Source organism: Eumetopias jubatus, unplaced genomic scaffold, assembly GCF_037043125.1.
Source record: "Eumetopias jubatus isolate StellerSeaLion01/CBP00866 unplaced genomic scaffold, mEumJub1_p1.0 scaffold_17, whole genome shotgun sequence".
NCBI lineage: Eukaryota > Metazoa > Chordata > Mammalia > Carnivora > Otariidae > Eumetopias > Eumetopias jubatus.
The window spans coordinates 15,557,354-15,582,726 of record NW_028274823.1 but is presented as its reverse complement, the minus strand read 5'-3'; the positions used below and the strand labels follow the sequence as shown (position 1 = coordinate 15,582,726).

General features: G+C 37.1%; 1 protein-coding gene across 1 annotated transcript in view; it reads left to right on the top strand.

The window, feature by feature from the left end:
- The window catches only part of ATRNL1 (attractin like 1), an 867,795-nt gene that overhangs the window by 738,769 nt on the left and 103,653 nt on the right, over window positions 1–25,373 (top strand). The window contains exon 28 of the mRNA XM_028121803.2: window positions 16,465–16,579. Within this exon, the coding sequence (XP_027977604.1) occupies window positions 16,465–16,579 (115 nt within the window). The remainder of the gene's footprint in view (window positions 1–16,464; window positions 16,580–25,373) is intronic.

Here is a 25,373-nt window from a genome sequence, read left to right as displayed (position 1 = left end):
CATATAAATTTGTAGCTTACTGAAAGCATATGACTTAGCAGGCAAAAAAAAAAAAAAAGAAGAAATTGGTATTTTTCTCTACCATTCCTTCTGACACCTTATAAAACCTCAGTGATATTAATTAATTTCCCATCTTCTACTGTACCTGCATGCAAAATAAGGATGACCTCTTTCTCTGGAAGCTTCATGACTTAACAAAAATTAAGATACATTGAGTCACTTGAAAACGAATAGTGAAGGGTAAGCTTGCTCAGTTCTTTAGACTATTGACCTAGCCATGGAGTTAGTACTGAGATAATAATTTTTGCCCTTTTCTGAGGGGAAAAATAACCATCAGAGTTTGCTAGGCAAGATAGGAAAAATTAAAGAGGAAAGCCATGGTCCTGAAGAGCAAGCGTTCTTATGGAAAGATTAGTGACAGCAATAAAAGCAGCTTGACCAAACCCCATGAAAAACAAAAGTGTACATGTCTAATAACCTTATCTATATCATAACATATTGTATATGGATCTGGCCAAAGTCACTTTCTCAGCTAACAAGGACATTTTTTATTAGAACCATGAAGACTGTGGTGGGGCTGGGAGTACTGCCCAGGGCCCCCTTCAGGATAGAGCTTGTTATGCTCACAGCTCACAGCTATGGGTCTCTCTCCAGGAATTGCCCTCTGCCGAAAGAAGCTGCCTCACCAACACTATGCCACCTCCCTGTATCCGTGGGGGTGTTTGAGGTCTTGGTCTCTTGCCTCCATTGGATACAACTCTGAAGGACCACCCCCACACCTCACAAATTAACTTCTCCCTCTGCACATCTCCACTTCCAACACCCCACACAGATGTTCCTGAGTGTACTTCCCAAAAAACTTCCTACACACAAATCTCGGAGTCTCGGAATCTGTTTCCTAGGAAACCTGACATACAGCATATACTATGTCTACAGTCTAAGGAATAGTTATTATGAGCATTTCCAATTTTATGAATGTCATCAATTTTATGACGATCACAAAACTCCCGTAACTAAGTGAATTTCCCCATTGACATTTGCCATGCTATGTGATATGGGGCTTATTTCTCAAATGAAAGTAGCTTGAATGACCCAAAAATAGGGGAAATGCCCTGAGGGATTGGTATTAGTCACAGTTTCAGTATTATACTTCATGATCATTTCCAAAACAGCAGAAAAAGATGGCAACCAATCAATACTCTCTGTTAGAGGTCAGACTGTGACCAGGGAGACTATGTGTTTCCCACGGCTGCCATAACAAATTACCACAAAAGTGGTGGCTTAAAACAACAGAAATTTATCCTCTCACAGTTCTGGAGGCCAGAAGTCTGAAATGAAGGTTTTGGTAGGTTTGGCTCCTTCAGGACGCCCTGAGGAAGAACCTGTTCCAAGATGCTCTCCTGCTTCTAGTGGCTTCCGGCAAACCCGGGCATCTCCTGGTGTGCGGCTGCATCACGCCACCGTCTCTGGTCTCCACATGGAGTTTTTACCTCTGTATGGTCTCTTCTTCTAAAAGACCATCAGGCTCACCTTAATCCAGCATGACCTCTCCTTAACTAATTACATCTGCAAAAGCCCTATTTTCAGATATGGTCATATTTTGAGGTTCTGGGTGGGCATGACCTTTTGGGGGGATACTGTTCAACCTGCTACAGAGACCATGTGAGGAAACAAACCAGACTTCCTCCCCTGTGGGCACTTTTATTTGTGCTATGAATCTTTTAATTAACCTGCTGTCCTTTTTAAAGAAAACACAGTGAGCCAGATGTGTGCAGTGGGCCACGCCCAATGACAGAAGGCTCCTCAAAAGTTTAATCAATCAGATAATTAGTAGGACCAAGAGGGAGCAGCATGAATGAAACCAGAGGAAGGATCATTACACAGACTCTGACCATTAATTTTTAGTCATACTGAAAAAGGAGCTTTGGGGAAAAAAAAAAAAAAGATTTGGAGAGATATTTTATTCACTGCTGCATACTTCATTTTTTTAAAGCAAGCTCTGATGAGGTATTTTAGTTCACACAATCAAATCATTTACAGGAAAGGCCAAGAGGAATGCTATACAAATATATTTAGTTCGGTCATGTAAGGAGTCTACAGGTCTCAGGTCCTAGGCAGGGCAGCAAGCCTGCCCCATGGGTTCCAGAGACCCTGAGAATGACCAGGGTGACTGAGTGACTAAAAGCATCCTCCCCGCCTACTGTTCACTTTCATTTTTCCCCTCTCAGCCCTTTTGATTATAAAATTAAGGATATTTAATCTAGCAAATAATGGTGAGAGAGCTGATGGGCAAAGAGGCTTCCCAAGCCACACAGAGACACATAAAAGCACACTTAGGAACCTATCCGTCCGTAAGAGTTTTCTTTTTGCTGTATAAGCCAAAAGGTTTCAGTGGAATATTTATCTTTTTAATAGCTCCCCCCACTGAACTTTCTACCACTTGCACTGATCAATTATCATCTTCCCTGCAAACTTGGAGCTTCATTCCAACTTTAATGTACAGACACTGCAGTAACAGTTCCACACTTTGGAACCAAGTCTGAGTGAATGAAAGTGCCCAGGAGGGAAAGATGAGAAAAGATCTGGACACATTAACCTCCCTTTCTGCCATGAATCACCAGAAAAAAGGTACAGGGGGGTATTAATGTGGAACAGATAACATAGCTGGTATTCAGGTGGATTTGACTTAAAAAATTGTGTTTGCAAATGATTTGACCTAATATAAAAATGTAAACACCTGTTTTTATTGCCAGACACTATGCTGAATACCTTACTCATATGTTGTCCTTTATCATCCTCAGAGTGACTTTGCAGGATTAGTGTTATAAATTCTATTCTCCATATAAAGAGCATGAGGTGTAGTAAAGTTAAGTGATTTGCCTCATATCCCATAAGATTTGAATCCAAGTCTGCTTTACGTGCAGTAAAGGCACTTGGGCCTGAGGAATATACCTAGACTTTATAATAAGCTTTCTCCCAAACCTTATGCCAAAATTATTGAGCTACCCTGCCCACAAACTTCAAGGGACCTAAGAAGATTGTTACAGACTGTCAAGAAGATGTCCATGGGTCTGGTGGTATAGAAATGCATCAAGGCTTTGAATAATGCTGACAGGTCATGACACACAGATAGCAATGGGGTATAGATATTGGGGAGGATGAGAAAACTCCTTGAGAAGAAGGTCCCTTCGGTGTTTCCATCATTGATGAGCTTTACAGAAAAGGGGGTGTGGTAGCCACTGGCAGCCATGAAGTCTTCAGGTTGCCTTATATAGAGACATATAAGCAAAAAGGAAGTTGGCATGGGTGGCTTTTTAGGAAAAAAAGAAAAAAAAAGAAGAAAAGAAACCCCTGGAGCTGTAGCTATAATGTATATATTCATGCATACGTCTGCAACTCCATGTATCTCCAGCATATTGTGAAAACTGATATTCAAAATGGTGATAATGGGACAGCAAGACAATGTTAAATTATGTTTAGTCTATTCTAGTCCGGTTGAAAAGAAGGGAAATGGATATTTATTTTGAGATTTCATACTTACTAAAAGAAAAATACCCTAAAATAACAAGTCTTGGTCCTTACAGAGTTAATGTTCAGCTTTCTGGGAAAACTCTGTCAGCCATAATGGCTCTTTGTCTAAAAAATCCAGGTAGGTTTTACTGTATCGTAATTGCATACATGTTTTTGTAACAAGTCAAATAAGCTCTCCCATTCAGAATTTTGTCCATGCTTTTGTTACTTATAATAGGCTGTGATTGGTTTAATAATCATAGTAGAAAGTCATTTATTATGCTGGATCTATTAACATTTGATTCTTCATTAAGAATATTGCCTTGTCTGCACTTTTATTCTTTCTGCTGACAGTTTTCAGTGCTTCTTGATTTAGTTTTATGATTGAAGTTTCAGGAATAAATGTTTTAATTTAATGTTCACTTGGTATAACAGATTTGACCAATAGTTTAATAAAAGAGCACTGCGAGTTCTTGATAGGGAAAGGTTTGCTGGTATCCATTTGGGATGATTTGCACCATGTCTTAATGAAGGTCACACAGACCCACTATGTGCTGCCCTTGTCAGGTCCCATCTGAGCATCCAGGCACGACTTTCTAGGCAAGTAGTGACGATCTCAGTCATCCCAGCCAGGAAGTGTGCTGAGGGATTGATGAGGGACCAGTTTCACAGAGGGTCCCAGTGTTTCTGTCTGGTCTCTTCTCATCCCTGCCTCCTGAACATTCCCTAGGCTCTATCCTCAATGAACTTCTAGCAATTTCTCAAACAAGCTTTGTGCCTTTTACTTCTGTGTTCATGCTTTTCCTTCTGCTAGAAATCTCCCTCCTTCCTCATTCTCCTAATGAACGCCTGGTCATCCCTCCTAGGTGCCAGGGAAAGCCTACTCTGTGTAACACATAATGCTCTCGGTCAGATTCGACACCTTGATCAAAGCAGGGGAAAATAGGCAGATTTTCAGTGGCAGTGTTGATGTGCCATGATAGGAAATTTGGCATTGAAATCAGATTTTCCCCACTCTATAAGCCGTCAATAAAATTCTCTCCTGGAGATCGAATTTCTTAATAAATCTGTTCCAAACTATCAACAGAGATTTAAAAAAGTATTGTCTCTGCCCTAAGATATAAGATATGGATACAGAGAGAGAGAGAGAGAGAGGAGTTTTAATCCTCATAACAACACTATGAGGAAGGTATAGTTATTTCCATTTTCTAGATGAGAAACTTGAGGCACAGAGAGGTTGTGATTTGACCAATGTCACATTTAGATGGATGAGAGAGTAGGACCTTGAACTAGGCAGGGGTTGCTAAAGGTTGTTCTCTTAACCACATTACACTTCCCTTCAGTGGTTATGATAGGAAAAATGATTTACTCCTAGTTATTATTTTTTGAAGATTTTATTTATTTATTTGAGAGAGAGAGAGAACAGGAGCGCATGGGGGGAGGGGCAGAGGGAGAGAATCTCAAGCAGACTTTGCCCCTAGCATGGAGGGGCTCGATCCCATGACCCTGAGACCATGGCCTAAGTAGAAATCAAGAGTTGTCAGGAGGGGAGGAATGAAGGGGGAGAAATCGGAGGGGGAGACGAACCATGAGAGACTGTGGACTCTGAGAAACAAACTGAGGGTTCTAGAGGGGAGGGGGGTGGGGGGATGGGTTAGCCTGGCGATGGGTATTAAAGAGGGCACGTTCTGCATGGAGCACTGGGTGTTATGCACAAACAATGAATCATGGAACACTACCTCAAAAACTAATGATGTGATGTATGGTGATGAACATAACATAATTAAAAAAAAAGAAAAAGAAATCAAGAGCCGGATGCTTAAATGACTGAGCCCCTCAGGTGCCCCAACTCCTACTTATTGAGAGAAAGTAGAGTGAGGAGGTTTGGGAGTGGCCTAGGATGACCTGGGATGGGTTCTTGCAGATGAGTTTTGCACCAGATCTTGCCGAAATGTGGCTGTTGGCCGGTAGCGCGGGGGGATAGAATAGCCTGAACAAAAGCACAGGGCCGGGCTTAAGCAAGACAGGAAGTCAGGTGATTCAGCAGGCACATCTGTCTCTTAATGCTTAATACTTTTTGAGGTCAAAATGATGGTCCCAATTTTGAAATAAATATATGAAGTGCAGTGGATAGGTTGCTTTTTGCACTAGAGAAAAGTGCAGTTTGGCAACTGTTTAATAAATAATCTATTTCGAATTTTTAAAAATACTGTCAGGAATCAACTTTTAAAGATAATATGTTCAAAGTCAGTTCCTATTAGCATTCATATTTATTGACCAACTCAGAGCAAAGCGTGATTATCTAATATTTCCAAAGGAGATAATATCCTCATTTTCTGGGATCTAACGACATGTTTAAAAATCAGTAGTAAAACTGCTGCGATCACAAGCAGCCTCTTCACTCCCCAAGTCGGTCCCACACAATTAAAATAACTGAAAAGCTCAGTTAAACCAGATATTATACTATAGATATAAACCTCTGTGTGTGTGTGTGTGTGTGTGTGTGTGTGTGTGTGTGTGTGTGTAGTGAGAAATTTTGAACAGAGATCAAACATGGAGGTATTTCAACAAAGGAAAAAATATTTGGTACAATATGAAAATTAAGCTTACAATTGGAATACCTTTGGAATCTCGAGAGCAGCATACTGATTCTGTGAATAGTATGTTTTATTCCTTTACCTATTCCCACATGCAATACTTTATTCTCTTTGAGTTTGCTTCTAATGCAGTTTAATCCTGGTTTTGACAGTGTCCATCAACTTAATTTCTTTTATTAATATGAATTCTTCTCTTAGTGAGTAAAGCTAGCTAATGTGTTTTTTTCCTTTATCATTTCATGCAGAGCAAATAGTAAATTAGGAAGGAATACGATTTTCACTTTCGTTTTTCCCAAGTGTAAACAATGAAATCAGAGAATCTGTGCTGGAGATCTGGAGTCTTGGTATTTGTTGATCCTATGGAATCAACGCCCTTGATTAGCTGTAAGCCAAGCCATCAGGCTGACTTAATTCTATGCTCAGTAAATTAATTCTATTTTCCTAATGTGACTAAAAACTAAATTTCATATCAATATAAACACTCATTAAACTGCAAATACCCAGTTGTGCAAGCTGTTCAAAAGACTCATTTTTATTTATAGTTGGATTCTGATAAGAATAGCATTAAAAGTAGTTTAGTAGGGAAATGTTAGAGTGATTAATGTGCAGTTGTTTGCATTTTTAATATTTCACTCATATATCAGATTAGTATTTGTGCATACTGTCAGACTTTATTCTGTCCTTGTCAAAACACTTATTACTGCTGACAGGTATAACATATCCACATCAATCCTTAATTCCTTGATTCAATTTTCTAATTGCTTTTTTGGCATGCGATGGTGGCCATTTAGTCTTATGTGATGTGTTCATCATATGGTATAATAATGTGCTTTAAAAATTTGATGCGTCATTTAAAGTAACTGAACAAGAAAAAATGACTAAAGATTAGAAATTTCAAATTTCACTGTACTTAGATATTGGTATGTTACACATTCTGGAGCTTGTCCATAAATCATAGTCACAGAATGTTAAAGGGACCCTAAAAATCATACAACCTACTTGTTCACTTTTCAGTTGGGGAAATTGACTTAGCAACATGCCCAGTATCACACAAATACATGGTAGCAGAGCTGGTCCAAGAACTCAAATGTTCTGAACCCTGGTTAGGAACGAGGCAGGTGCATGCATATGACTTTTAAAGTGATATCGTAAGTTCATTCCTACATTAATAGCAAAGCTGAAAGAATGAGATATTCTTTGTCTCCTTAAGCTGTATTTTTAGCAGTATCCTAAGGTGTTTAAAAACCAAGATACTAGAATCAGACAGATCTGAGTTTCAGTCTGTCCCTGGATCTGCCCCTCCCTCACTGTGTCACCCTGAGAATATTATCTGACCTTTCTGAATTTTAATTTCTCCATCTTATAGAAAATAATATAATAATGCATGTAAAATGCTTAGCATAGCACTTGAAACCTAGTAAGTACACAACAAATGTTAGTTAATATTATTTTTCAATGTTTTATTATCCCCTTAGTATCCATAATTTGGAGGAACTGAGTCATGCCTACCATGTGACAATTTCATTTATTCTTTAATTCACTCACTTATCATGTGAAAAATATACTCTATTTGATGATATAGGTAAAGTAAAGAGGAATCCAACATGGTGTCTGGCTTGGCGTCTGGCTTGGCGGAGCAGAAATCTAACAGAGACATATGACATATACATCAATAGCTAGAGTAAAAGACGGGGAGACATAAGTCCCCAAAAGTGGCATAGGCACCATGCTTAGGCATTTCAAAGGGAGAAATGAGTGCAGGGACAAGAGGGATGAACAAGAAACTGGGCCTATCCTCAAAGAGATTGTTCAGTGGATGATAGGGTATCTGTGAGTGTCATTCAAGGTGAAAAATGAGGAGGAGCATAAAAGGTACGATTAAAGAACTAAAGGGAGAGAGACTCAATACCTCAGACGAAGGAAGGATTCATGGATGGGTTGGCTTTGGGGGGTGAATGATTTTAGAAAAATTAGAGGCCTATAGGAAAGATCTCCTAGACAGTAGGGATATTATGAGTGAAGACAGCACAGATTCCGGAAACCCTGGGCACAGTTGTTGAATAGTGAACACTTACACTGACTAAAACACAGGCTTGTGCAGAATAAAAGATGACATTTGACAAGAGCATGGCAATCCTGAAATGCCATTTTGGACTCCACATTATAAAGGTCACAAAGTGCCAGCCATCAAACCATTTTGGCCCATAGATGTCTTCTTTTGACAGCAACAATTTTGAGATTTAATGTCTTTAAAGAGATCTTATACTTTCCAGTTCACTATAGTACCCACTACTTTTTGTTGTCTTATTCTAGAAGTTAAGACAGTCTTCTTTCCTACTATAGGCATTATGCATAATGGTTAGGCATACAAGCTTAGAAGGTAGATTACATTGTTCCATATCATGGCTTTGTCACCTATTATGTCTACAACTCTAATTATGTTACTTAAACCCTCTGAGCTTCAGTTTCATTATCTGTAAAATGGGAATAGTTCCTAGCTCATGGAGTAAGGTTAAACTCGTGTAAGCATGTAGCACAGCACAAGGCGTATTGTGAGCTTTGAAGAAATGTTAGCTATTATTAAATTACCCACCTGGGCCTTGAAGGAATTTGAGTTTGCAAACTTACTTTGGAAAATAGTGAATGTTTTTGAGGAAGGAAACATCTTTTTTTTTTTTTTTTAATCTTCTGAGGCCTAGTCCAAGGACATCAAATAATTTTGTTAAATCCTCAGCTGCTGGGGTGAGGGTTTTCTGTGATGGGGCTTCAGTGTGATTTCTGGAAGTGAATCGCTCGCTCATTTACTCTTTGAGCAGGCCAGTAGAGGAAGGAACAAGTATGCAGCCGACTCTGCCCACTGGTATCTTCCAAGCATCCCGTGATTCTTGCAGTAGCAGTTTCCCAGGCTACGTCAAAGGGTGTCCTCACTTTCAGAATATTTCTTTTTCAGTCATTATAAATTTTAAGAACTGTCATCTTGAAAATCCTTATGATTCCAGAAGCTTCTCTGGTAACTTGCTTGTCTTTAATAGCTGATAAATGGAAAGAGATAACACAGAATTTTTGCCTCTAAAAACAAGAACTTGAGTACAATAGTTTCAAAAACACTAGAGTGAACAAAACAAGTCTTTTTCACTCTAAAAGTGCTGTGTGCTTAATAAACAAGGACTGCTAATTATATAACTGTCAATGATATTTTCTGGCACGGTCTAACACCAGCTTCTTGCAGTACAACAAATATGAAACTGCCTGGAAGTAAATCACAGGCTCGAAGTGCTATGGGCAAACAAACCCATGCCTTATCTCTTTCAAAGGCAGCCATGGAAAATGCATGATAAATTGCACAGTTCAGTGAACATGTTATGTCATTGTGAAATGATTTTGATTCATGGTTATGTATCTATTGCTAAACAACTGGCAAACCTCAAGGTATCAGAAATATCATTCATGGGGTTTTGCTATTTTCTGCTGCAAAAATCAAGTGCTATGAAGTGGTTTTTTTCCCTTTTTTACTTAAAATTCTTTATTGAAAGTGAGATTTCCTACAAATTCTTTGGAAATAATTTTTTAAATTATGTGAATTCTTGCCAGAAAAGTCAAAGAGCCGTGCTAGTCATTAATATTTTTAACAAAATGAATAATTCGTATTTTTGCTAATATCCTTTTATTAAAATTTTATAGCCAAAATAGAAAAAGTTGTAAGCCAGTTTGATTTTAAAACAGAATTATAAGCTCTTTTCATATAGTTTATCAATATAAAGAAATTTCTGAAAGTTTTCTGTACAATAGCAGCAGAATTAAGAGTAAGGAATTATTGAGGACGCTTTTATTTTATTTATGAATTATTGAGCACAGAAGTGGCTTTTATACAAGCATAATTCTTTTTCCATGGTCAAGATATCTTACTACACTCTTCATCTGTTGCTGATTCTCTGATGTTAAATAATTAAGTCATTTTCCACCCGAAATTTACAGTTCTTTTTTTACTAATTTTTCTCTCAGTTGGTGCTTTTGGCATTAGCATTTGATGTTTAAAACCTTTTCTTCCAGTGTTAAAAACAGCAGAAAGGTAGCCTGACAACACAGTCAACTGATGTACTCTCAGATTGTTTCCTGTTTTACTATATCCCCTAAACCAAGAATCACTGTTTCTCAACTGTTTTTTGTTGTTGTTTTATTTTGTTGTAATCATAAACTTATTTTGTTCTCATTTTTGTAATAAAATATTTTAACATAAATTTGGATATTTTGAATAGTTCCAATTATTGCATTGAGAGCTTGAAAACAAAACAACAAAGAAAACCTTGCCTGATGGTAGAGAGAAGTATTTCTTAAGTATATTAAAGAGGATTTTAATAATTCTGATATATCACCATTATTTAAGCCTGAATTCATTTTATTTTCTCTTAGTATATTTTAACCAATTGACCTTTACATATACTTTGCATTTATTAAATTAGAATAAATTTCAGAAGCCTAGAAATATGGTTCAAAACATTCATAGTATTTTTCTGTTAGCCTTGGAATATGACAAGCCTATTCTCTAAATATTTACATCATTGGAGAATATCTATGTACTTATGCTGATTTTGACTTAACATTTTCAAAAATAAGTCTGTTAAATTAAATGTAAGCTTTAAAGTGTAAAACCGTAGATCATGTAACTTGATACAAGTATTGCAACATGGCTTACAGCATATTCCTGGAAGATTTTTTTGCCCTTTACTTCTGCCATCATGACCACTTTCACCTTTATTTTGAAAACTCCCAAAATGTATCTGTATGAGGAAAATTTTAAAACACGAGATTTATGTTGCTATAAAGGAGAAATCCTTTATAAACACATAAAACTGTTGTCACCAGAAATTTCAGTCTAAGTTTTACATGAAAGGGGACATATTTTATCTTTAATGCCTCGTTAAACTTTCTGGAAACGGCAGTATTCTAAAATATTCTTGGTGAATGACTACATATGTCTGTATTTCTTCTGAAAAGTTCAAATATGATCAACAAAACAAACAAACAAACAAATCATTTGTTCTAATAATTAAACCAGCATTTTTTTCTTCTATTTGTCTTCATGCATAGGTGTTGCTTTGACATGTCAGCCATGTCTCACTTGCAGTTTTTTCAGTGAGGTAGCCAAAATCACCTTTCCTATGCTAAAATGATATCCTCACTGTTTCAGAGGTGGCATTGTATTTACACCTAAATTCCTTGTGCATGTTTGTGTCCACACGTGTGTGCATGGAATGTGTGTGTTTGCACACCAGTGTGCTTGCACATGTACTTATGTACGTGTGTGGGTGCATATTTGTTTGTATATGCACACATATGATACACTACACAGTGGTTAAGAAGATGGACTCAGGAGGCAGCCTGCCTGAGTATAAATCTCAGCCCTGCTCCTTCCTAGTTATATACATTTAAATAGGTAATTTTAACTTTGCTTTGGTGTTCTCACTGTAAGATTTAAATGAGTTAATATATGTGAAGAATTTTGAATATCTAATTCACAGTATAATACTTAATACAATACTAGCTATTACTACTGTAATTATTATCATATTTTCATTTACTGTATTCCTAAGGTCATATTGTTTATACAAGTGCCTTAATTGGTGATTATGACATATGTATTTCACTGAAGTGATATTAAAGATATGCTAACAAAATATTTGGGGTTGTGATCACTTAATTAGATAAACTGTATTGGGCAGTACATCATTGCTGGCAGGAAACAATTATGAGAAAGCAACAAAAGTTGCATAACTTTGTGGCTCACAGACTACCCATCAAATATAGTGACATGTATTCATTTATTCAAATGTAGGCCTACTGCACATCTCTTTTGTGCCAGGATTTGGTGTTAAAATGAAACATGGCACCATACAATCCAGCAGTCATACTCCTTGATATTTACTCCAAGGATCTGAGAACTTCTATCCACACAAAAACTTCCTTCCTAAAAAGGGAACGGCATGAAGGGAACGAGGGTGGATGGTAAACCTCTCTAAGTGTACTTTATTTTTTAGATCTGACCCTGGAGCCATATCAAGGTCTTAAAATTATAAAGCAATATTAAATAAAAGTGGAAAGGGGAACAATCCCTCAAAACAATAAACCTCTGAATTCACAAACTTACCTAAATTGGGATGGAATCAGTGGCAAAACCACACAGAGAGGACCTATTTCAAGTGATTTTATTTTATTTTTTTTCCAAGTGATTTTAAACAGGAAGTATTTAAACATGCAATATGTTCTTAGTAGGATCCTTAAGACAAAAAAATCCCCAAAACTACAAAGAAGTCAATTTTAATTAATTCTACTGTCATATAATATAAAAAACTATATTTAAATTGTATTTTATCCTATAATAAAAGTAATTATCAGTATTACTAGGTATCAAGATTTTCAATCTAAGAGAAAAGAGATACAAAAATTCAAAGAAGTTAAATAAAAAAATTAAATTTGAATTGGCAATATTGTTATGAATTCATGGCATATCTTTCCTCTTAAAAAAAATTCTGAGTATGGAGGGCACATCGATATTTTACACAAATCCACCTTTATTGAAGACACATGATGTTCAGCTTCTGGGAATGCTGTTCACTATCTTCAGCTGTCAGCCCCTTCAGGTATTACCATAACAGCAGACAGCCACATTTTCCAAGGTCATGACCCTTCCCAAGGGCAATGATATGTAAGAACTGATCTTTGAGGGAGTATAAAGGCCAGGCCCTCCTGGCCCAACGTGATTGTTGAAGGATTATTCTGACTCTAGGTCTCCTCTTGGCTCTGCATCTCAGTTCAGCCCTTTCCCTCTGTCTAATGAGGCTTCCTTCTTTTTCCTTCTACTTTTTTTTTTCGACCATAAGAACCTCTGCTTGCTATCTCTATCTCCCACGGAGTCTGCTTCTTTGGAAATCCAATTTATGACACTGAGCTTTGTTGTCTAAAACTTCCTAGAAAAATGGCCAGTCCAGTAGCAATAAATACCTCTTATGTCTGGAATTAATACCACTTCCCAGCAAGCTTCCTTAGAGAAATGTCTGATTATAGGTCTGGGACAGGCAAAAGACAAGGAAGCTATCAAAGGCTTTTGTGGTCATGTCAGCACTCAGGAGCCAATTTGAAGATATTCTCATTGTTCAAAGATAGTACAATTTGAACTATTAATAAAACAAATAACAAAATTATAACAGCTATCATTTGAAACACATCAGAAATATTAAAAGTTATAAATTTATAATGATAATATAAATTGTCATGTTTGGAGAATGCTAGCAAATAATTATTTTGAAAATTGATAAATAAAAGGAAATAATCAAGTATTTAGCTTACTTTTCCTATACAAGCTGTATAAAAACTCTCAGTAAACTAAGAATAGAGGGGAACCTCCTTAACATGATGAAGAATATCTGCAAAAATCTTACAGCTAACATCATGCTTAATGGTGAGAAACTTGAAGCATTCCCACTAAAATCAAGTACAAGGTAAGGATGTCCCCTTCTCACCACTCCTTTTCAACACTGTACTGGAAGTTGTAGCTAATGCATTATGACAAGAAAAAGAAATAAAAGGTATACAGATTGGGATGCAAGAAATGAAACTATCTTCAGTCACACATGACATGATTTTCTATGTAGAAAAATCCAAAAGAATCAACAAAAATACTCCTGGAATGATAAGCAGTTATAGCAAGGTTGCAAGATATAAGGTTAAAATACAAGTCAGGTTCTTTCCTACATACCGGCAATGAACAAGTAGAATTTAAAATTAAAGATACAATAGTATTTATACTACTACTCCTCAAAATGAAATACTTAGGTATAAATCTAACAAAATATGTATAAGATCTGCATGAGGAGAACTACAAAACTCTGAGGAATAAAATAAAAAAGAACTAAATAAAGATATTCTGTGTTCATGAATATGAATAATCAATATTGTCAAGATGTCAGTTCTTCCCAACCTGATCTATAGATTCAAAGCAGTCCCAATCAAAATGCCAGCAGGTTATTTTGTGAATATCTACAAACTGACTCTAAATTTTATATGGAGAGGCAAAAGACCCAGAATAGCCAACAGAGTATTGAAGTCGGGAGGCCTGACTCTACCCAACTTCAAGACTTACTATAAACCTACGGTAATCATGACAGTGTAGTATTGGTGAAAGAATAGACAATTAGATCAATGGAACAGAATAGAGTGTGCAGAAATAGATCCACATAAATACAGTCAATTGATCCTTGTCAAAGGATCAAATGCAATGCAATGAAGTGAAGATAGACTTTTTAAGAAACAGTTCTGGAACAACAGGACATCCAATGCAAAAAAATGAATCTAGATAGATACCTTATACCCTTCACAAAAATTAACTCAAAGTGGATCATAGACCTAAATGTAAACTGCAAAACTATAAAAGTCCTAGACGATAACCTGGAAGAAAACCTGGATGACCTGGCATATGGCAATGACTTTTTGGATGCAACACCAAGAGCACAATCTGTGAAAGAAATAATTACTAAGCTGGAATTCTGCTCTTCAGAAGACAATATCAGGAGAATGGAAAGACAAACCACAAAGTGGGAGAAAATATTTGCAAGAGAGACATCTGATAAAAAAACTGCTTTCCAAAATACACAAAGAACTCTTAAATCTCAACAATAAGAAACAAGAAAATTAAAAGTGGGCCAAAGACCTTAACAGATACCTCACCAAAGGAGACATACAGAATAGCAAATAAACATATGAAAAGATGCTTCATATCACATATCATCAGAGGAAGTTCAAATTAAAACAGCAACAGGATGCCGCTGCACACCTATTAGAATGGCCGAAATCTGGAACACTGACACCACCAAATGCTGGTGAAGAGGCAGAGCAAGAGGAGCTCTTATTCATTGCTGGTGGTAATGCAAAATGGTACAGCCACTTTGGAAGACAGTTGATGGTTTCTTAAAGAACTAAATGTGCTTCTACTATATGATCCAGCAGTCACACTCCTTGATATTTACCCAGTGGAGCTGAAAACCTGTATTCACACAAAAGCCTCCACATGTATGTTTATAGTAGCTTTGTTTATTTTATTTATTTATATTTTTAAAGAAAACACATGCAAGTGGTGGGGAGGGGCAGAAGGAGAGAGAGAATCTTAAGCAGGCTCCATGCCCAGCGTGAGACCCGATGTGGGGCTCAATCTTATGACCCGGAGATCATGACCTGAGCCAAAGTCAAGAGTTGGACACTTCACTGACTGAGCCACTGAGGTATTCCATATAGTAGCTTTATTTTTAATTGTAGAAATTTGGAAGCATCCAGGATGTCCTTCAGAAGGTGAATGGATAAATAAACTGTGGTACATCCAGACAATGCAGTGTTACTCAGCACTAAAAAGGAATGAAAAGACATGGCCTAAATCTAACCCTAATCCTAACCCTTAAGTGCATATTTATTACTAAGTGAAAGAAGTCAACGTGAAAAGGCTAAACTCTATGATTCCAACTATATGACATTCTGGGAAAGGCAAAACTATAGAGCCAGTAAGAAGATCAGTGGTTGCCAGGGTTTGGGGTAATGAGGAAGGGATGAATAGGTGGAACACAGAGGATTTTTAGGCAGTGAATATACTTTGTATGATACTATGATGGTGGATACATGTCATTTACATTTGTCCAAACCCATAGACTATAACAAAGGAGTGAACCCTAATGCAAACTATGGACCTCTGATGAGTATGATGTGTCACTGAAGGTTCATCAGTTGTAACAAATATACCTCTCAGGTGGGGACAACTGATGATGTGGGAGGCTATGCATATGTTAGGGCAAAGTGTGTGGGGGAAATCTTGTACCTCCCTCTCACTTTTACTGTGAACCCAGAACTGCTCTAAAAAATAAAGTCTACATCATATGCATGTGATGTAATGAGCACTGGGTTTTATATAAGATGGATGAATCACAGACCTGTACCTCTGAAACCAGTAATACATTATATGTGAATTTAAAAAATAATCCTATAACAATTATTAAAAAATAAAGTCTAAAAATTTTTTAAAAATAAAGTCTATTAAAGAAATAAAGCAAGCTAAAAATAGAAGAGTACTTTTCAAAAATATGTACCAATTTTTAACTCCCCAAGAAAAAAAAGTCTTCTAAATGTTAATGACCACCACCACAAAAACACCGTATTACTATGAGAAAATATTAAATTGAACTATTAAAAAATGAGACATTGTGTGTCCCCATACACCTAGGAGTGTACAGTTTAGCTGACTGAAGCATGGGTAGGAGAAAAGTAAAATAGCAATGTCCTGTCAATTAATGCAAATTTAAAATTGGGTTTTCTTTTTCAGGGAGCACCCAAACCCATAGCCATTGAACCATGTGCTGGGAACAGAGCTGCTGTTCTGACTGTTTTCCTTTGTCTACCACGAGGATCATCAGGTGCCCCTCCTCCTGGACAGTCAGGTAAGATGAATGTGGAGCCATCAGCGGTTAAGCAAAACATGTAGACTAAACAGAAGAAATAAACAATACTACCAAGCAGCACAATGAGGATATTTACATGGTTCTAATGTAAAGCATGGTAGAATTTATTAGAATGCAAACTTTTACCAAAATATCTAGAAGTCTGCATTGCTATAAATTCTGATTTGCCAGTGTTTCTCTTAAAACTACGTGTTAAATATGTATGTATGTTTGTGTATAATATAAGTGCGTGTGTATATTCAAACACACACCCCAATTTGTTGTAACTACAGTGAGAAATCTCACTAGCATGGCAAACAAGTTTTTGACCCTTTCGGGGTGCTTATTTTTTCCCAGTATGTGTGTCGTATAGGATGCCAAAATTATAAATGTGATTAGAAGTTTGCTTCATAATTATGGAACAAAATTAAGGAGCTTACTTGCATGTTTGGAATGTGTAGTGGTGTCAGAGGATGATAGCTTGATGCCGCCATCTCAGTATATTTAATATATGCTCTTGTTACCAGCACCAGACAGCTGGAGCTCATGGGCCAGGGAATCCTCCCCCTCAGATGGCACAACCAATCTTTGCCTCTGATTCTCCTTTTCCTACATGAAAATCATATTTTGAATTTGGGGGTAACTGTATGTGTCCTCTTAGAGGTCTTCTCATTGCTGTGATGTTATGCACATTGTACACACACACAATGTTGAGTATAACTTGTAATTAAATCACAAACCATGCTTATTTCTCCCTTTTTACATATTCCATTCCATTTACTTACAATGTGTAATTTTTCCATCTCCAATTATTTGCTCTATCCAACTCTTATGAAGTGGATGCTTTTTGAGGGTAAGGGTAATTCCAAATCTGTCTTTCTTTTTTATTCCCCTTAAGCAAAATGTGCCAGAGATCTGGCAAGTTCTCAATAACAGTAATTGATACTGAACTCACCTCCCTGATTATTTGATCTTTTCTTGGTTCCCTAGCTAGCTTTGACCTTGCTCTTCACTTTCTTGATTTGTATCCATCCTGACACAAAAATGGAAGCTATATTACTTTATACCCTATAAATTTAAGATATTCATGTAACAGAGTTTTTCCCATATGGAGACAGAGGGTTTCCATCACTTAAAAATGATTTGTCATTTATGATACCTGATGATATCTTGTTGCAGGAATTTCTACACAAAGTTTATTTGTAGATGTTTATTCAAAGGAATAAACATTCTCTCTCTGTACTTTCTCGTATGTTGAGTGAATGCCTTGCTCTTCTTTCGGAACCACCAAGGTAAATATAAATGGGATGCAGCAAGTAGAATAGTTTGTCACAGGTCAGATGAGATGGATAATTATAGGTACTGTGCCCAGCTAATGGAAGTACTGTTTTAGGGCTGGGATGATTTCCAAAACAGACACTTCACTAATGAAAACAAGTCTGTATGATATACACCAAGGTTCTTCTAGATCCTTGACAAGATGACGTACAGATGGGCAGAGTGAAGACAACTGCCAATACTCTGTCCCTTTAACCTCTGAAATCTTTTTGACTGATTTGAAAGAACCAAGTAGCAGTGTGGACAATTACCTCAGCTGTGTTCGATTGCAGATGCATTATGATTACTAACGATAATGCTATCTTAGATGTGCATAGTGCTTTACTCTTTACAAAGTGTTTTCTTATTTTTCACATTTGATTCTCATGACAAGCCTGTGCAATCAGTATTATAAGACTCACTTTGTAAATGAGGGAATTGAGGCATAGAAATCTCTATTTCTACACTCAAGGAATAATTAGGAAACTACTAGAGTATAGAGGAAAAAAAAATACTGATAGCTAACATGCCAGGTAATTCTCCCTGATGATCTGTAGCAGAGAGCTTATTTGTCTATAATCCATAGCCCATGTCCTCACAAAGCCCAACATTTGGGGGAGTACTGAAAATGTCTTCCTTGATAAAGGTAGACAAAACCTTGACTTAACTTACGATACTTTTTCAGAGCCTGTAGATTGAACTATGTTGAATATGTGTGTGCATAGTTCAGGATGAGCTTGTTCTTTGTTTTTAAAAAAAACTAATAAATGTTTTCTAGGTATTTTTCTAGGATTAAGAATACTCTTTGAGTCTACTTCAAAATACAATATTATCTGCTGTCTGCAGTCTACTTTGAAATGCATCAAAAACATCGTATTGATGTATGGATAGTAGGATGGGGTGGATGGACAGATATATTATAAAGCAAGTAAAGTAATGTTAATGGTAGAATCTGGGTGGTGGGAATACTGTCGTTAAAATTCTTTCCACTTGGCTGCATGTTTGAAATTTTCATAGTAAGATGTTGGGAAATAATAATAAAAATAAAAAAAAACCCTGACTTCACTGCAACCAAACAAACAAAAAATAAATTAAAGAAAAAAAAAAACAGGAAGTGTTTGTAGAGAGAAATTTTCTAATGTTCACATCCCAGTTTTCCCTGATTAAGGCAAATACTGACACCAATGTACAAATTAAACAACTTATTGTTTTACTCTTCATCAGGATACTTGGTATGTATACAGCCAATTAAAACTTAACATAGTACCATCTACTACTTAAGAAGAAATGCATTCCAGTGATCATTCGAGAACCATATTGGCTCTTGGAAAGGAAATTTTGACATTGGTTATCTCATTTCTAGAGTTTGGTTTATCTCATATCTTTGCAAGAAGTCCACATATCTGCCTGTGCTTATCCCAGTGCCCTACACACAGAAAGCAGTTCAAAAAACACTTTTCATGATGATGGTGATAGAGAAGGAGCTTCATGGATCGACTCTTGACCCCATCCCTACTATGGGATGAACATGGTGCTTGGAGCCTTCTCCTGGCTCTTGAGTGACTTATGTCTCCAGATATTAGCATATCTATTCAATGACTAATAAGTCTTATTTATTAGATTAAAAGTTCTCTTGCAGTCCTTAGCCCAGTCCCAACATTTTTTACAAGGCCCTTTTTTGAAATGTAGCTTTCCAAATGTTGAATGATGCTTTTCCAAAGGTACTCCTCATTACCATGAATAAAAGCCCTGAAGACAAGGATAAGTTTGGGGATAAAGAGAAGGTGGAAGCATCTGAGGAGCATGGTGGTCTCTCTGAAACTGAATGTCAGCACCGACAAATAAATGATTCACAGATACACAAGTGCTAGTTTTTTAGCCATCTCTTTTGAGCAGCAGCTAGTAATTTTTTAAATTTAAAATATGACATTGTCTTTGGAGTTTATTCTCTTTCCACCAGAAAGTATTTTAGGAATTCATAGCAAGTAATAAGGGTCTAAATGTGTGAAGTCCTTTCCATGGCTTTCATCTTAACAGAGGTCAAAAGAAAAACTGCAGATTCATCCATCAGATTGCCCCATGCACTAATCTTTTTTTTTTTTTAATATAATGAATTTAGGTGTTTGTGAGAAATTTTCCCTCTTGGTGGCTTAGAAGAGTAAAAGCAAAAGATATTAAATAGGTTTTTTGGCATTCCTGAAGCTAGACTAATTAGGTTCCCAGCCCCCCCCCCCCCATAAACCTGCTGCTTCATTACTCTATCCTTTGTGAGAAACTCCTGCCAACCATGCCAGACTCTTCAGGTTAATGTGGGATTTCTGCTGTTGACATTTGTACACTATACACCACTTTCTCTACTGACCTCAAAATGGTTGAAAGACTGACATCCCCATGAAAACAGGGCCCATCAAGTAATTGCTGCATGACACTAAACAACCAGGCATGTCTCCGATCACCTTGGATGGCAAGGTGCTCAAGTGTTTTAGAGTCACATTAAGATGAAATGTGGACAAAGTAAATAGAGCTCTTCAAAAGCATAAATTGAAAATGATAATGATTGCTGTAACTTTGTGATGGAAGATTATGGATTTTATTGTTTATGGATTCTCACTAATAAGAAGCAAATTAAGTCTTCTCACTAGATTAAAAATCCCAGGGACCCAGATGTCCACAGCCAAAAAAGGAGCTATGTGCTTCAACTAAAAGTAGAATTTTGCCCTGATCTTGCCCCACATTTGATTGAGTCTAACATTACCAAAAAGAATACTGTAGAAAGTCTAAGTTTTTGAATCGTTTTTCTTTAGGTTTAGAAGTTTTGGCAGGATGACCAGATTATTTTGAAAAATCTATAATATTGTATAATGTTTAAAATGATAGTCTACTCACAGTGTCATGGATAATGATGACACAAAAGAGACCTTGGTTTAATTAAATGAAAAAGAGGTGGGAGAAAGGGAACTAGTAATTCTGAGCATTGTATCGGGTGCTTTCCATACAGTCACTGGTTTAACCTTCTTAATGATTCTGGAAAGTAGCTATTACTATCCCACAGCACCAGTGAAAAGTAGGTCTGTGCAGTCCCAGATAGATTGGGTCTGCAGATTCTCAGTGTGGTACTCTTTTCCTCTGAAGCTAGTTTTTAAAGCTAATTCACATTTTCCAGAAACTTCTGAGTTTTCCTGTCCCTTAGGACTCTATTTTCCTTCCATAACTTTGCCACTGTATCTTCACACTTGGAGAAAAACACCTGTTGATCTAATCTTAGCACTTCTCTGTTAGAGGTGGCTGGAAAAGTAAATTAAACTACTAACCATATCAAGACTTCATTATCAAAAATCTGGCATGGTAGTTACCTTTCAACCTCAAATCCAAATATTATTTACATGCGCTATATGTATCTTCATAAAGAAGAAACAAGGAAGGGGCATTTCATGGCAAAATAAACTATAAAATTAGGCCGAGAACCCAGGCAACAACAAAGAACAAATACCTGAGATTATTGTTAATAAATATGACTCTGTCAAAAACATACCTACTGTTAAAAAGGCCCACAGATCAATAGTAGGAAATAATCTTATCCTCTATCCAAAATATCGTTATATAGCTATTGTGAATCTTCTTGTACTACCTTTATTAATTTGAGAAATATTTAAACGCGTCTGCTACATGCCAGGCACTGGATGTACGGTAGTGAAAAAAACAGCAAGTTCCTGTCCCTATAGGGGTTACAGCCTACGTGGAGATAAACACAAAATAAATAGTCACACAAATAAACCTGTAATGACAAATTGTGTTAGGTGCTATGGACATAGAGTAGACAGTGCTTAAAGAGAGAGCTATCCAGTTACGAAGCTTAGTATCATTCCAAGGGAGTAACAAGATGACAAACAGTCATTCAAATGCCCTTTCCTCAGTTCTCACTTGCCACCATGTCTCCGTCCTGCTTGACAGTTGAATAGTCCCTACCTCACCTCTCCAGCTTCTGGAAACTCTCCCCTCTGGTGTGCCTTGATCTACCTCAGGCACCTACTTAGAGATGATGGACGTAGAGCACCTCCCCTCTGTTCTTGGTCTGCCTCATCTGCCCGGAATCCTTTAGCCAACCTCTCATCTTCTCCACCCAGTCCTTCGAGGGTCGTGCCCTCTCCACTCACAGGGGAGCTGACTCCTGACTCTGGATCTCTCTAGCCAACGCTGCTCACCTATTAAGCGCCAGCAACACAACCTGGATTTGCTGCTCTTTAGGCATCATGTCACTCTTCCTTGACTCTCTCCCTGTTACCACCGCCTACTTCCCTACTGTTTTTGTACAGTTCATTTCAGAGTGGCTCAAGTTTGAAATCCTGGAGTTGCTTGTCTTCTCTCTTTCTCCCATTTTATATGCAAATAATCACAGAGCTCTGTAGATTTTGCCCCTTTGGCAGATAGAGCAGACATCTTGTTTTTGCCATTCTTCCTGTCTCCAGTTTTCATCTGGGCACTGGCCGCTCTCACTGGACTTCTGCCAAAAGAGAGCACAATTCTAATCATATCATTCTCTTCCTCATAAGCCTTTGCTGGCATTTTATTGCTTATTGAAGTGAGTCCAGACATTTAGTCTGGAGTGTGAGGTCCTCCTCAACCTCTCTTCAGCATTCTTTCGGGTTTGGCGTCCACCCACAGAATCCTTGCCAATGCCCACCTGCAGAGCACCACAAACAAGCCCACCCTTGGGCAGTTATTTTAAACTTTTGGGCCCTCAGTTCTCTCATCTATAAAATAAGGAAGGTGACCACACAGTATATTTTTATGATGGTTGCCAGGCCTGTAATTCCACATGTATGTTTCTTCCTATGATCCCGTGAGTGTATGTGTGTTGTTTGGCATACTCATACTCACTGGTGTTCCTCATACTTGAGATGTGCTCTCCCTCTTAGCTGCCTGTTTCCAAAGCCCAGTTCAAAAGCCAGTTCCTTTTCCATGAAGCCTTCAGCCTCCATATAAACATGACCTCACTCTCCTCGAAGTCCCATAGGATTTACTGGTTCAATTCTTTACCGCCTCCTACTATGTATCGGAGTCACTGTGTACTTTCTTTAACTTTCTTCCCAGGTAGTAAGCTCTCGGAGGGCAGTGGCTGGGTCTCATTTTGTCTTTGAATCCCCAGCTGCTAACAAGGTTTTGGTAATTAGTACTTGCTTGATAAATATTTAATTGATGAATAAAATTAATTATCCTTAAGTGACAGAACTTCCTCACCAAAAAATATGTAGAAAGAATGCATATGTATATATAGTATACAAATGCACAATTTACTAGTTAAAATTTTACTTCAGGCCCATAATCTCTGACAGACTGGATTTTGTGTATTTATGATTCGTGTAGGATTCACGTTACATATCTTGGGGACTAAAATCAAGCTCAACATTATACCTTTGATGAAAAATATTAAAACTTAGGTTGCTTAGATTTAAGGTTCAAGGAAAATCAGAATATTAGGGGAATATGACACAAACAATAAGGCACTTTATATTTCCAATGTAGCATGTGCTAAACCTATCATAAACTTATTCTATTTTTTATGATTTGAACATTGATTCCTTTTTTGGATAATAATTTTTACAAAACCATGTTATTTCAGTTTCAAAGAGCACAACTAGGTTCCACCCTTTATGACAAGAAAAATAATTTTGAATCTTCTGGAATAAGAGATTACATATTAATTAAGATATATAAGATACAACATATTAGTTATAGTCAGGACAGATAACTTCACAAAATGCATCTGGCAAATAAAAGTATCAATTTCTGTTGTATTTACTATTAACACATATCATTTGTTGTGACTCTGCTCTATGTTCATTACCATTCTTTGAATTATCATGTAATAAACCTTTCTTTCACAGATGAGAAAAATAAACTCCTGGAGGTTAAGTCACTTTCCTATAATCACATAGTAAATAAGTTATTGAGCCAGAATTTTTTTTATTGTTATGTTAATCACCATATATTACATCATTAGTTTTTGGTGCAGTGTTCCATGATTCATTGTTTGTTCATAACACCCAGTGCTCCATGCAGAACGTGCCCTCCTCAATACTGAGCCAGAATTTAAAACCAGAAAATCTCACACTATAATGCTCTTTCCAAATCCTTTCTTCCCCCCATGAGGATAGCAGAGAGTGGGGTTGGTTATGGTCAAAGGCCATTAGCTATATGCTTTCAGGGATAGTGCAAGCTTTTTCTTTCCCTGCGCAGTGTCTCTGTGAAGTGACATGGCCATGGTCCTCCCATTTGAGATTTTAATTTTTATCTTGTGCCATTGTTAATTGAGAGAAATTGATTAATGTGCAAAAGGAACGAAGAAGAAAATAAGGACAAGAAACATGAAGAATAGTGAACATGGCTGATTAAACATGCTGTAGAAGTGAGCGAAACAGCCTGGAAGTTAACTCAAATAGTCTCAAGATAGAGCAATTAGAAACAAACTCGCACGGAAAGTCAGAATTTATGGACATGAAAAATGAGACCCCCTGTACTGAAAGCATGGCCAACACATTTTCTTTTCTTTTCTCCCCACCTGCCACTCTGTTTAGGTATTTCTAGAATTGACTGGTAAATAATCACTGTGGTCAAAGAGAAAAATAGGAAAAAGTAAGCAACTCAACAAATCAACTTACAAAGCCAAAGGGGAAAATCAAAATTTGTCTGGAGTAAGTAAGCTGCCTTCAAAGCAACAAAACAACAAAATACGAATTTTGCAGGTATGAATAAAATTTAAGCCTAAGTCAGCCTGCTAGTATTTCCTATGCTGGCTTACACCATAGTCTCTATATAAAACTTCCAATTGGTAAGATGTTGCACTTTTAATCGGCCATGAATTAAATAGTCCTGCTTTACATACATTTAGGGGAATTTAGCAGAAGGCCACCTGCCTTTAACAAGGATAGATGGTAATCCTGAATGTCAGAGAATTTTAGAAGTTTTGGAGCTTTAGAAATGGACTTAGAAACCATCTACTTCTATCCTGCATTTTGGAAAAAAAAAAAAAAAGGAAAGAAAGAAAAAGAAAAAAAGAAACCTGGAGACCCAGAGACAGGGAGAGATTTGTGAAGCTTGTAGCTCAGTGGGAACTAGAACCAAGGTCTCTGGATCTCTCGTGGAAGGAGGGAATTTACCCCACCCTCATGTTTACTATGCCATGTTGTAAAGTCTGATAAGAAAAGACCACAATAATAATCTCCTTTTGCCAGAAGGCAGGACGGCACACCTTTTACCAGGGCCCAGAAATGGCAGACAGATATGAATTGCCTAGATCCAAAAAGGAAAATTAAATGGCTTGAGAAAATATGTCTCCTTACCAGCAAACTGATAAACTGCTAAGAAAATGTGGGCCAAGGGCACTGGGAATTTCTTCTTTGCACATAAACATTTTTCTGGTGATCACTCCAAAGGACCAATCGTTCCTTAGCAAATTCATTTGGAAGGAGTATATTCA